A 13,751-nucleotide genomic window follows, 5' to 3' on the forward strand; every position below is an offset into this window, starting at 1 on the left:
CTCTGGGAGGTGTGGCCTACTTAGCTGGTACCCCAATTCCCCAAAGAGTACATATGAGTTCCCTTACCCCAGATAGAGCCTGGAAGACACAGCTAAATTGAGGCAGGCAGGGAGAGAGTCACCAAAGGGGTTTGGGACCAATTCCAAGTCCCATATCAGGATTAAACCATCACAGGGGAGGAGCCTGAAGAGCCAATCCCCATCCTACCTTAACGCACCTGCATTTCTGTTCACTGGGGAAATGCTGGAAGGTGTGAACAGAGCGCTATAAAAGCACACTTTGCCAGCCTGTCAGTGTAGTTCTTTGGAGTAGGTGCAGGAAACTGGAGATCGCTGGAACATAGGGAATAGGGTTGTGTTCAGAGGAGCATAGAAGGTGCCATGAGGGGTGAAGAAAAAGAGGGTGAAAGTAGTACAGTAGAGGGCGGTGTGCAGAGGGATGAATAAACAGACGTGGTTACAGAAGGAGAAAACATTGGAAATTGGAGACAGGAAGATTGTTTATTCACTGATTGAAGTTGAAGATTTTGATGGCTGGGAGAAAACCACTTACCAAAGGGGTAAAGAAACCAGAGGAACCAGCAGAGGGGGTGCAAGCAACGTGCGGTTACTGAGGAAGAAAGAACTGGAAGATAGAGATAAGGAGTTGGTGAAAGCATTGATGAAGTAGATGGAAGAATTGGAACAGGATTTGTTCACTGAGATTGAGGAGACAAAGTGAACACTAGATGATTGAAGAGAGCACGTATGACGCCCATTCATTGGGAATACTGGTTGAAAAATGTAAGCCAACGAGAAAAGAGCACATGTCATGGGTGGCCTTAAGAGAACCCAGATTTCAGTGAATGCTTCAAGTGTTTTTATTTTGTACAACTCAAATGATTCAGAATCTTGATGGCATGTATGAAACGTGGGACACTAAAAGCCATCCCGATGTCATCTACCATGGATTTTACCGCCTCTTGTATGTCTAGGGCTATTCTGTGTAAGGTGTGTTTGGGTTGCTTGTGTGCCTGCCGTCCAAGATGTTGGACTATTCATGCGAATGAAAGACTCATTATCAGTTTGCATGTGTGCTCTGAAACATGCACTTTTCTCACTGCTCTGATTGTGTGTGTTTATGCTTGCTTTTTACACCTGTCAAACAGTGGCGTTATCCATAGGGATTCATTGCAATGTCGTCCATCATGCGCGTACAAGGCGGCGGTGGCCAGCATTACTGCTTGTTTTCTGGTTGGGGCGGTGAAAGGTACAGAAATCTGTGAAGTGGAACCATGCTTTTAGTGCCATTCTGTCTGGCAAAGATTACACACCTGTTGCTGCGGACCGCAAATGTGGTCGCATAGGCGTCCACTCTGGCGAATTCTACAGTTCACTTATAATCAGGATGTAAGAGAATGCACTTGTATAAGCCACCCGAAATTAGCAATGTTTCTCTGAAGCGCCTGAGAACACCATTTTAAGCTAATTTATGTAGTATGACCTTTAATAGAAAAGACATACTTTAAAATCGGACTAGCAGAAGTAACTGAGATTCCTTCCATAGCAGCTTTTGCTCACATCTTCCTTGCTTGAACTAGTCTTCGTTTTCCATCTTGACTTGTTTTTGATTCGGCCGCGCTTTGTCTTGCAGTGTAAGCACGTCCTTGCCATCTACCTCAGCGAGGCTTTGGGAGCGTGCCAGGAGCGAAGCGTGTCCGACAAGCAGATGAGCCACATTCTCCTGGCAAAAGAGGAAGAGTGAGGGCAGAGCATGGGAAACGAGGAAAGACGGCGCCAGAAGATGACGGATTGTGTTTGGCAGCTGCGTTTGCCATGACTGCTCATTGTAATGTGTGGTTTTGAAATATTCTTTGGGAACTTTCGGAAGTCTAGATAGTTGGTGTTTTTAAATCGTAAGAAAAAGAGAGGAGACAACTCACAGACATTACACTTCTAAAAATGGCTCTGAATGCGCTGCCTTCACTATTTGGACTCGGCGCATGATGGGGATTAACTGGCTGATACCACGATGTTAGGCATTCTCAAGGAACGCATCTTGGACAGTTCATTGTTTTTAAGTGGCTAGAGAAAGGAGTCCAGCGACATGTCCGAGCCCAGTGGGTGTTATAAGCATTGTGTGACAAAAAAGGCAAAAGAAGATGAACTAAGGGTAAAATGAAATGTCAACTTGAAATATTTCATTGTATTCTCCACTAAGCCAGGCTTATTCTGTGTAAACATAACAGACCACACTGTTCTTTAGTGACAGATCAGTGTCATCTCTGGCATACCATATTGGACTCCTATGACATTTGTGTTTCACATGAACCCTAACCATTCACAGAAGTGGGCAATATTTATGATAGTTACAGTTCACGTTTTCTGTGTGTGCTTGTAGATTTCAGTTACAACAACTGCTTACCTCTAAATAGAAGACAATGGGCCTCATTACGAGTCCGACGGCAGCAGTGCCGGTAAAACCGACAGTCTGCCGCCTAACCTGTAGGGATTTACCAGCTCCGGACTTACTGCGGCATTACAGACCCGGTTTACAGCCCCGGTGGTCTGGTAATTCCGAAGCCGGCATTCCATCACTCCCCATTCCCGTGGAGTCCTGTAGGACTCCACGGGAATGGGGGCAGTGGAATCACCGGCACCATGCGGTAATAGTGCCGGTGTTTCCACATCTGTGTGCAGCCGGTGGTGTTAAGCCCGACAGGTCAGACCTGGCGGGTGTAACACCACACAGCCACATAACTCGGAGTTAGCCGGTCCGGAAACGGTGCCAGTACGGTTTTACCGGCACTGTTAAATCTGGACCGGCTAACTCTGAATGAGGCCCAATGTTATTTTGTAGACCAACAACTGCCTCAGTTTGGTTTACCCGATGACTTCGTTACATTAAGCCAGTAGTGGATGTCACACAGAAGATTTCTGAGGGAGGAGCAGTAGACACATAGGGGGGACTATAAACTGTTATGTGACCTAACAGTGCATTGGAACAGGGCGGTTCCACACAGGCGGCCTTAGATCCTGGATACACAGATACATATGTGAAGCCTGTTTGAGGGCTTCACAGTATGCCTTTCAGGGGGTTCACAGGTGCATAGATATAGTCTAAGACTTATAATAAAACACGACTGTACTTAACATGGGGACTCCAAAGGTGTAAGCAACATACTGTGCAACCCCCCTCATTACCGCCCATCCCCAAAGCTAAGCCACATATAACATTGGGAGATAAACCTTCCTTTCTATGTTCAGGTACTTTAACAGTTAAGGCTGCAATCACACCAAAAAAGGCTCCTCAGAAAAATAAAAGCTTTTTTTTTTTTTATTACTTGATTTTAATCGAAACGCTTTTAACGATTTTTACAAGAACCTTTCTTCTTCAGATTCGCCTATGCGCTCTCATACTGTGTTTGCGGAGATAAAAGTCTCAAGTTAAGGTCATCTGAACCATCTGTCTCATGATTATGATGCCTCTTAACTGTTTACAGAGATTGAAGGAGGGATTAGAGATGTCAAAGTCCCCACCTCCTCAGATGTTGATATGTAAGTCGGTGCGTTAGGAATCATTTCGAAAGCTAGATCTATCAATTTCACTGCTGCGATGGTCCATCTCGTTGTCTCTCCTGAGATTAACCTATTCCACACCACCTCTTCGTCTAGCGTCATCGGCCCTTGCAAACAGGACTGTAGGTATTTATCTCTGATTATCCTTGTTTTCTGGCATCTTAGGACTAGGTGTTTCAGTGTTTCCACTTCCTCTTTGTCTTTACATAAACGACAACTGTTGTCCATCTTCGGTGTTCGAATTGCTAAGATTTGGTGGGTCATCAGGAGGTTTAATCTAGCTTTCATAAATGTTCCTCGCATTTTTTTATTTGGGAATTTTGTGCAGTAATTCAGTGGCACTTTCACTTTATTGAAAGTCAGAGGGAGGTGGGTGAGTAGTTTATTAGCCCTCGCGGTATCCATAGTCCGAATCCAATCCATGAGTTCGATTTTTGTTTTCACTCGATCTGGGTTTGTTTTTAGATCTTCTTCTGAGCATCGCTCAGGGTTTCTTGGATTGTTGTCGCCCGGTTGTTGAGTGCCTTACAGGTACCGTTTTTGAGTTCTTCTGCGATCACAGCGTATATTGGTAACGAGTCAGCCATTGTGATTTTTCTGTACAGTCTCATCTTGCTCTGTTCAACTGAAGATGCCAGTGAGACCAGGCCTAGTTACCTTCTAATTGCCGGCATGGAGGTCGATTTCGGTAGACCTAAAATTTCCCAAATGTTTTGTCGACCAGTCTTGTTTGAGCTGTAAGTCTTTTAACTTTGTCCCATAGCTGGTCTTGCATTGCTTTGTCAACAGATGATCCATCCATGGTCACCCCTAGATATTTAAACTTGTCGACTACTTCCAGTTTTGAATCCTCCAAGTGCCAATTCTGCTGCTTCGACCTTTTCTTTAAGTTTTTTTCAAAAACCAGCACTTTAGTTTTTGTTGCGTTGATTTCCAAATTATTTGTTGTCATGTAGCTTGCCAGGTTATTCAATTTTCGTTGCAGCCCAATAGGGGTTTGGTTGATGATGATGGCATCGTCTGCATATAGTAGTCGCGGGATGGTACTGTTGCCAATTTTTGGTGGGAAAGCTCTTATTTTCTCCTCCTCGTTCTGATAGTCCCCCAGAAAAGCGATGAACAGGGCTGGGGCTAATGGACAGCCCTGTTTAACACCTCGCTGGATTGCAATCTCTTCCGACAGGATGCCTTGTTCGCTCAGTTTCACTCTGATCTTTGTGTTGTCGTGTAACGCTTTTATCGGGCCCATGATGGACATTGGGCATTTCCAATTACTCAATTTTGACCATAGTTTTTCTCGGTCAATTTTATCGAATGCTTTCGATAAGTCTACAAAGGCCAGGTAGACTCTAGGAGCTCCTTCTCTTACTTACGCTTTCAGAATGTGTAGCATCAGAATATTTATTGTCGTGCTTCCATTTTTCTGAAATCCTGTCTGGAAGGTGTCGAAGCAGGGTGCGCTTTTTGCCCAAATTCTAAAGTGGTCCAGCAGCTGCGTTGCGTAGATTTTGCCCACAATGTCTAACAAGGCTATGGGCCTATAACTTTCCGGATCTTCTCTTCCACCTTTTTTGTAAACCGGCACAATTCTGGCCTTTAGCCATGTTTCTGGGACCATTTTAGTTTGGGCGCAGTGTGTGAAGATTTTGCTTATTATCACTGCCCAAGCGTTCGGTGACTGCTTCAGTTCCACATTCGTCAGGCCATCGGGGCCGGGGGCCCTCGATGATTTCAAATTTTTGATGGTCCTTTCAATCTCGGCGACCTTAGCCACGTCCACCCAAGAGGCTGTCGGGTCAACTTTTTCTTTGATTCCTTGTTTGGGTAGCTCAAGTTTTGGGGAGTTCAAATTGGGCCGTTAGGTATGTTTTCCAACTTGTCTCAGAAACTGCGTTTACCAATTCTGGTGGTTTGGATGGATTTGCTGCTTTGATTATTGTGCAAAAGTCGCTTGGTTTCTTTGAGCTGAGGCTTTTCAGCATACTTTCGGCATCTTATTGGTACAACCGTAATCTATGTTGCTTTATCCACTGTTTATATCTCTTCGCCTCTATATGCCATTTTTCCCAGGCTTCCTGATGATCTCTTTTTTTTGCGATTTTTCTAAATCTCCTCACCACTTTTCTTTTTTCAACCACCAGTTTATCATAGGCATGAGTTGAGCTTGGCTTTTTCTTCGGCTGACTCCCAGCTGGTTTTCTGTATGGAACTAATAACGGTAAGTAATTTGGTCGGTTTACAGGCTCTTGTAACTTTGCTGCGTCTGGAAGTATGTATTTTGCTGTTATCCTTTTAACATCTTCTTCCGACAGGCGGACACTCGATTGTTGATTGTTTACTTCCAGGTTATGCTTGTATGTGTGGTTCTGTATTTGTATTCCTCGCCATTTGCATGTCAGGAGATTATGGTCGCTGTGCATGGTTCTCTGGACTTTGTACTCCTGAATCATGGGTAAGAATTCACTTGACACAAAAATATAATCCAGGGTTGCTTTGCAGTTCAAGTTCTCCCAAGTTGGTATGTTCTTTTGCTTCGGGAATAGAGCTGCGATATTGTGAAGGTTTCTTGGTTTGGTCAAAGCGCCCCATGCGATACCTCTCTCACTGGTCGCACATTGAGACTTTTCCAACTTCGTTTCTTTGTTCCCCTCACTACAATCCGCATTTAAATCTCCGCACACAATGATGTCAGCGTTCTCATACTCTGTGGCGAGCGAGTCTATTACTTCCGCCATTTTTGCGCAGTACGTTTTGGTTGTAATTTTCTGCGGGTTCCAGTATGTATTTATTATGATGATTTGGTTACTATGCACCTTCTTCTTCAGTTCTGATTGGTTGGTCCATGCGGTCAGCGTGACTAACATCTCGTAAGATTCGTGTAGCTTTGTAGGTGTTGCCAAACCTACTCCCATTTTTGTTGCTGTCAACAAGCCTGAGGACAGGCGGCCTAACATGCCCTTGCTTGCCAGAGATATTTCTACTACAAAGCTGCCCAGGCAGAGTTTTTCTTGTAACCAGGTCTCTTGTAAACATATAATGTCTAGTGAACTCAAGTCAACATCACCAGGTCTGGTTAAATGAGCGTACCCCCTTGTGTTCCTTGACCCCAGGACGAAACACTTCTTACTTTCATCTTGCTCTGCGTTACTTTGTTCGGTCAACGTAGATGCCGCTGACAACTTTGATTGCTAGTTCTCGGTTTTGAGATTTAATGCTGCTTTTAGCCATGCCAATGGACCTGTGCCTGCTGACGTGTCCCTTGTTTGCACCGGTGGTGGTTTATATGCCCTATCGATTCTGTTGTGGTGCGGGGTTCTCTCTGGCTGTGTTGCCTATTGAAGCGTCAGACTTCTGCTCTTGGTCGTAGGTTGCAATTGTCTGGGACCGTATCCTGGTGTTCATTCCTTGGTTGCGTATTAGATTTGTTTTTTTCGGCCCTGTACCATCTTTGGTTGTATTGTTTATCATCCATTCGTACATACTCCCTCTCCGAGTCGTAAACCTTATCCTCTAGGTCTTTGCCGATTCTGTTGGCTCGGTAGCGCTCTTCTGTTCATGATATAAAGTGGTATTGTCTTTCTTCTTTATAATTATACAGATGGTCAGCCCAAACCCGTTTTGGTCAATTTCTCTAACTGCGTTATCATCCGTATGTTGCAGAATTGTTTCTTTACCATGGATGTACGCCTTTGCGATCTTTCCTCTGTGATATGGTTGCACTAACGTAATGTCTTCTGTTTTTATCTTTTTCAGCGAATTCATTTTGCTCATTCATTTCAAGATTGTCTTCCTGTTCAGAATCATATAGCCTCTTTTTGGGTCAAGTTGTTCAACTTTGAATATGCGTCCCTGCTTTTCTGCTTTTTGAGTATCTGTTCTTTGATAATCCTCAGAGCTTTTGGTGACCTCTTTTCGCTGTGGTCGAATCTGCCGACTTGTTCTTAGCTCTCTTGGGGACTTAAGTTCGTCTTCCCTTTTCTTTTTTTGTTCCTCTATTGCTGGTCTCCTTTGGCTCTCAATTGCGTCTTGGCTTTCTTTAGTTGTTTGGGCTTTTGGGCTTTCTATATTCTCTATTTCTTTCTCTGATTCTTTCTGTTTTTTCGTTTGATGGTCTATATTGACCTCAATCACTGAGTTGTTAGAGGCGGTCTCCAAATGCTGGGACAAATTCATCAGGTTTGTATCACTCATGAAGTCTTCTACCGATAGTGGAGAGTTCCTCGTTTTATCTCTTTTTGTCAATCTCTGAGTGTTTTCTAGAGTTTCCTTATTTTTCTTTCCTTTTTTTCTTTTAGTTTTGATGATTCCTGCTGCTTCACCTTCTCTCCCGGTATAAGTTTCTGAAGCTTGTCGTTTTTAGTTAGTTTTAATGCCACCGGGACTTTTCTCTGAGGTTGATTAAGCAGTCCTGATTTGATTGGGTATAACTGTGGGGGTTTAGGGCTTTCCTCGTTCGCTTCCTTTATCTCTTGCTCTTTTTCAGAGCTATCGACGATTTCACCATTCTGTCTTTCTGACTGGGTCCTTATGGTTCTCAAGTCCTCATGGTCCCTCCCCCTTTGTAAGTGCTCAATTTGTTTTTTTAAGTCCTCAAGTTCTTTTTCCCAGCCTTTCTGATGTACATTGTTCCTTTCTTCTAAAGCTGTAATGTAGCCTTCTATGTGAGTGATTTTTGTAGACATAGAGGCCAAGATTGATGTATTGTCTTGTATTCCTTCTTTAATTGCTTCGTACAATTTGCAATATGGGGCTAATGCAATCGTTATAGCCGACATAATTGTTAATAAGTCTGTTCTTTTGCTTGAGGACTCCTTTTGCGTCGATGTAGCTATTTCACTTAACCGTCTGTTTTTCGGCGATTTCGGTGTGCTTGCTATTTTTCCCGGAGTTGCCATTGCTTCCATGAACAAGCTATCGCTCAACCTGGTTCTGTGTGGCTCTTTCTCTATCACTCAGCGTTTAGGTTGTTCTTTCAGGCCTTCTCTTTGATGGTTCAATCCGTGAAGGTCTCTTACTTTCTCTGGGCTGCATAATAGCTGGCCTGAATTCAGATGGACTTTTGTCCAGTCTTGACGCGAGGCATTTTGCCCGGAATCTTTTGGTTGGATCATCTGTTTTTGCCGATCGAGGCCTTCATCCGAGGATTTCAGATGCAGGTTGGTTGTCGGCTTCGTCTGGTTCTGTCGGTGCTTCTCTCGGGCCAGCTCCTGACTTAGATGTTCATCATCGGTTCTTAATGTATTCTCACCCCCTTCTAGGGCCGCCTCCTGATGTTCTTTCAAAGTGCTTATACTCCGACTTTCTTCTCTTTCCTCTATTTGGCGCCGGATTGCTTTAGCCGCATTTCTTTTTTCCAATAGGAGCTGTGACAGACCTACGGCCGAAGGGCCTTCTTGCACCACATTTATTCCAGGGGTCCGTTGTCTGTTCACTGTGGAATTCTCCTCGACCGCTTCTAACATTTCAGCGTCCGACAGTTTGTTTTCCGAGTCTAATTTGCACTTCTGTTGGTTGAAAAAGAATGCTTTCAATGTGCCTGACAAAGATGCTGGCGGTGGCCCTTTTTGTGTTCCTTCATTTTTTTTTTGTGGTTTCGTTTTTCTGTTTTCTCCTACCATTTTCACTTTTCCTAGTTGCATGCAACCTTTTTCTTGGGTATTCTTTGGTGTTTTCGTTATACTGATCTTTTCTTGGTTTTTTCTTTGTATTGTTATTTTGTTAGCAGTTTTCCTTTTTTTTCTGTTTTAGTGCTGGCGCCTTTCTCTCCGATTCCGAGTCCGACTCTGATGTTACAATTTCACTTTCTCTCGTACTTTCCTCTATTCCGCTCTCTTTAGTATCGTGTCTATTGGGGTTATTGATTGTCTCCTGGTTTTTCTCCTTAAGACCTTTGTCTTCTTCTATGGCACTTTCATTTCTGCCTGGCTCCACAGCAGATTTTGCGGACACTGGGTCCATGTGGACAATTGCTCGTGCGACCGTTTCAGAATTCTTCCTTTGTAGGTGTTCGGGATCGTTTCCTCCGTCCCTTTCTTGGGATACTTTGTCCCTCTCTGCGGCTGCCCTCTCCTGCTCCAGTATCAGGCTATTTGTAAGTTCCGCTGTCGACACCACTTCGTTTTGCTTTTCGGAGCTGCCTGTCGGCCTCGGCCTTTCTCGCGGCTACGTCCCTCCTCGCTCTCCGTCCGCGTTGGACTCCTCCCAGCCCGCCCTGGGCCAGGCAAGCCTGCAGTTCCTTCACCGCGGCTCTCCAACTGCTCCGATGCACTCGTCTCCTCCCGGTCCTCGGCACTGCAGCGTGCCCACAGAGGGTCCGTCAGTGGCTGCCCTTCAGCTGCCATTGCCGGAAACCCACTCGCCTTAACGGCGGTATGTGGGGCGCTGCTCACCTCGGGTCCTGGTAAGTCCTTGTTTTTTCCACCGCTTTGATCTACTTGCGGCTCTTGTGTTTCTAGTGCAACTTGGGTGGCTTCCGCTTGTATTTGCTCTGGGGGGGGCTGCCGTCTTGCTTGGCTTTTCCCTGGGCTCGCTGTTCGTGCTCTTCCTTGGAGTTCTGAGAGCTTGAGGCTCTTTATTCACTTCATGGGCACATTCTTCACTGGTGGACGTCTTTGTTTTCAGCCTCTTGACTGGTGATTTAACGCTACTTAGACGACGCCTGCTGTGGTCAGCGTCTGAATCTGCTACCGCCTCTTCCAGTCTTTCATTTCTGGCGTTTTTCCGCCCTTGGTGCGGTGGAGGTTTCTCAGATTTCTGAGTTGAGTCCATTCTCCCTCTGCTCCCGCGGATTACCGCGGACTCCAGCAGACTCAACTCTCCTCACCAACTCCACTCACCGCTCCGCTCTGGGTATGGGTTTTTAAGCCCTCCCACACGCTGTAGTAGACAGGGGAGAGAGACTGCGAGCACGACTCCAGCAGACTCAACTCTCCTCACCAACTCCGTAAAAGCTTTATGTAAAAAACTCATAATATTTAAAAGACAGGTTTTATTCCTTAAATAAACTCCTATCTGTTGTTCACACCCTGGATAAAAACAAGTAGGTCACAAAATACCATTCCAAACCTGAAAGGCCTTTCCAAATTCAAAACATGAACTACTTCAAGCGCCCGCTACCTCGAGGGGTTCACTGTGTAGAGGCAGCATCAAAGAGAGACTCTTGCTTTCTCTGTCAGAGAATGGTACACAACTGTACGAAATGGTAGTTCACCCCACCCACAAACCTGTCTTTCCCCTACATTAGGGATAATGAGATAACTAGTGGAGTTAGCTGATTAAGTTTATGGCGGACTGGTAAGAACATCACCTGGTAAAAACCCTATGCGCCTCTGGCCTACATCATGCTCAGTTCAATCATTATCCCAACTTCCTGTCTGGTGGCCATCTTCTGTCCACAAGATTAGGCATATTGAATCTAAAGAAAGGAGACCAAACGCCCTTGGGTGAAACAGACTAGGAATCGTGTCCTAGCTCGTCACCCATTCAGGTTACATGTTTAGTGGCTGTACTGTGCTCAAAGGCACAACCTGGCGCACAGATGGGCAACTGACATCAAAGTGAGACACAAACCCTACACTCACCTCAGGGCACTCTGTGGCAGGAGAACTGGGTCCCCCTACAAAAATGGCGCCCTGATCCCATACCATTCTGATGATACCCCTATGTATTTCTATTGGCTCAATTTTATTGGAATACCAATGCCAATGTACCAACACTGTTATGTACTTTTCACAATTCAACCCTAAATTCCCAGTGTCTGCCTGACTTTCTCTCTATCACACACACTTGCTTGCTAGTTTTCTGTTAGAGAGATTAATAAGAAAATCTAAAATACTGTTAAAATGGTTTGTTATGGGAATAAATGGGCTAATGTTGTTGGGCTTAGTCTCTTTGCACAGGACATTAATGTAGACCTCGATGTGAACTCCATTACAATGTAATAACACTTTTGAGTATGCGAGTAACATTTTAAGCATTTACTTTCAAATGTGGGGCTCATCTTTAGGTGGACTTGGAGTGATCGTACTCACGGGCCATGTTGATGCTGTTGGAGTCTGCAACATTGTAAGTGCGGATTTCATTTTATTTGTGTGTACATTTTTGATAGGCAACCATGGTTCCTTTGTAAAGCTTGCCAAAAAAATGTTTTCTGCAGGACAAGCGCAAAGGGAATATGGCTTATTTGAAAACAATGTGGTCGTTACAGGTTATTGTTGCTTTTTCCTGCCCCTCTGGTCTTCTAACGTTTTCAGTGAAATTATTTAAAGATGTAGTAAGATGTAAGCTTGCGGAGAAGGTGGCTAGAAACAATATTGAGAGCCTAAAGGAAGCCTCTTCATGTAAAGTATGCTTTGCTCACCGCCCCTATAACATTAGCTAGCTGAACTTGCAGATAGATTGAAGTTACATTTCAACAGCTCCATGTTTTGGAGCTATAGGGGCTTAACTAAGCTTTTTATTTTATGGAAATAGATATTGTTTGTTTAGGTATTGAAACAGAAGGGCCATTTAACGATCGGGCAAAACCGTGGTGCATGATGGCATTGCAATTTAAAGATTACAAATAGTAAATGAAGAAAGGCTTAATTTGATATGTATTTTATTATGTAGAACTATGAAAGCCACGCACGGTCTGTATGAAGTACACATTTATTTAAAATGTATTAATTGTAAGTTCCTATATCAAATATTAAGAAGAGGGGAATTGTTGTTATTGGGTTTTACTGCATTATTTGTCCTTTACGTTGTTTTAGCATTAAAATACCATTCAAGAATAGTTTGTTCAAATGACAAACATAGTACCTCTCTAATATAAAATAATTCTTACTTCTAAAGAAGCAATTAATGAAAGATGAATGGAGTTGTTTTTACATTTACAATTCTTAGTTGGATATAACCTGACCAGGATTTTTGTTACATTCATCACAAATTTCTCAATTCATGGTTACTCTGTCTTGTGTTGCCTGTTTTACCCACCTTATCCAGCTGCTCCTCAACTTTCAGTTCTTCAGTCTGCGGCCAATGTCTCCAAACTGTTATTTGTTCACTGCTTTACCTTTTTTTGCTGTCATATTTATGCTTTTGTTTACATTTCTCTATAGACTTATGTGTTAGGTTTATTATAAAGTATTGAATAACAATTGTTAATATTTCATTTTAACCAGACATGGTACATAAATATTAGTTGTGCTGGTGTGATCACAAAAATATGATTGTGGAACAGTTTAATGTGACTTACTTCAATATTTGAACCAAGAATTATCCAGGAATTTCAGAAAATCAAATGAAGAAAACTTCCTGGCAACACAGCAGAATGAACTTCATAGGCAGATTTCCACACCCACATAAGGGAATTGATGATGTGTTGCATATTATTTTGGTTGACTAGCCACGCCTGTGTGCCTAAGCAAGCATGGGATACTCGTGCCTTCCGCTTATCTCACCAATGTCATCAATGAATGTTATAAAATGGACCTGTTTCTGTTTAAGTACAAGGAGCCATTGCACAGTGAGGTTTTAAACTGCTTTGTAGTGAATACTTATTCCTCAATGTCAAGATAAAAACGGTTGTGTTTTAAATATAATTATACATGATACATTCTATATGCTAATACATCTAAAGCTTAATCCTGTCCTATCACAAGCTGGTTTGTTGACACATTTATGCCATTGTAACTGTATTTTTTAAACACTTTATAAACATCAAAAAAGCCACATGCAACACATGTTGCTAGGTGTTTACATCAAGAACGCTGACACCTGTTTCCCTCTCAAGTGGCTTTTTTAAGGCTTGGTATGATAGTTTAAAAGAACATGACCCTGCAGCTGTTTAGCAGGGGTAAAGGCATAACCTGAATCTGTTTTTCCAGCAATGTTTTCAATTGAGCTTTTCTTATGTTGAGGTCTTTTAAAAGTGAATTGACCTTATTTTTTTAATGCTGCTGCAAATCTATATGTAATTTATGAGGCAGCAGGCGACCTATAAACAATAACAGAACCGGTTTAACCATTGAATGTATTAGCGTGTTTCATGTATAATTACATTTAAAACACCATTACCTTTTTCTTAACCCTGATGAATAAACATTTTAAAATCTCACTGTGTAATGGCTTCCTGTACTTAAATGAAAAGAAGAATTTGACTTTCCTTCATTAACTTGAGGCATTGGTGCAGGCATATAATCTAGTGATAA

At 43.2% G+C, this 13,751-nt stretch overlaps 1 protein-coding gene across 1 annotated transcript in view; it reads left to right on the plus strand.

The window, feature by feature from the left end:
- The window catches only part of ZSWIM7 (zinc finger SWIM-type containing 7), a 1,030,928-nt gene extending 1,018,230 nt beyond the window's left edge, over positions 1-12,698 (plus strand). The window contains exon 6 of the mRNA XM_069615228.1: positions 1,634-12,698. Coding sequence (XP_069471329.1) covers positions 1,634-1,744 — 111 coding nt within the window. The 3' untranslated portion in view covers positions 1,745-12,698. The remainder of the gene's footprint in view (positions 1-1,633) is intronic.
- The last annotated feature ends 1,053 nt before the right edge of the window (positions 12,699-13,751 follow it).

This window comes from Ambystoma mexicanum, chromosome 9 (assembly GCF_040938575.1).
Source record: "Ambystoma mexicanum isolate Mex_15411 chromosome 9, UKY_AmexF1_1, whole genome shotgun sequence".
In the NCBI taxonomy this organism is placed as follows: Eukaryota; Metazoa; Chordata; class Amphibia; order Caudata; family Ambystomatidae; genus Ambystoma; species Ambystoma mexicanum.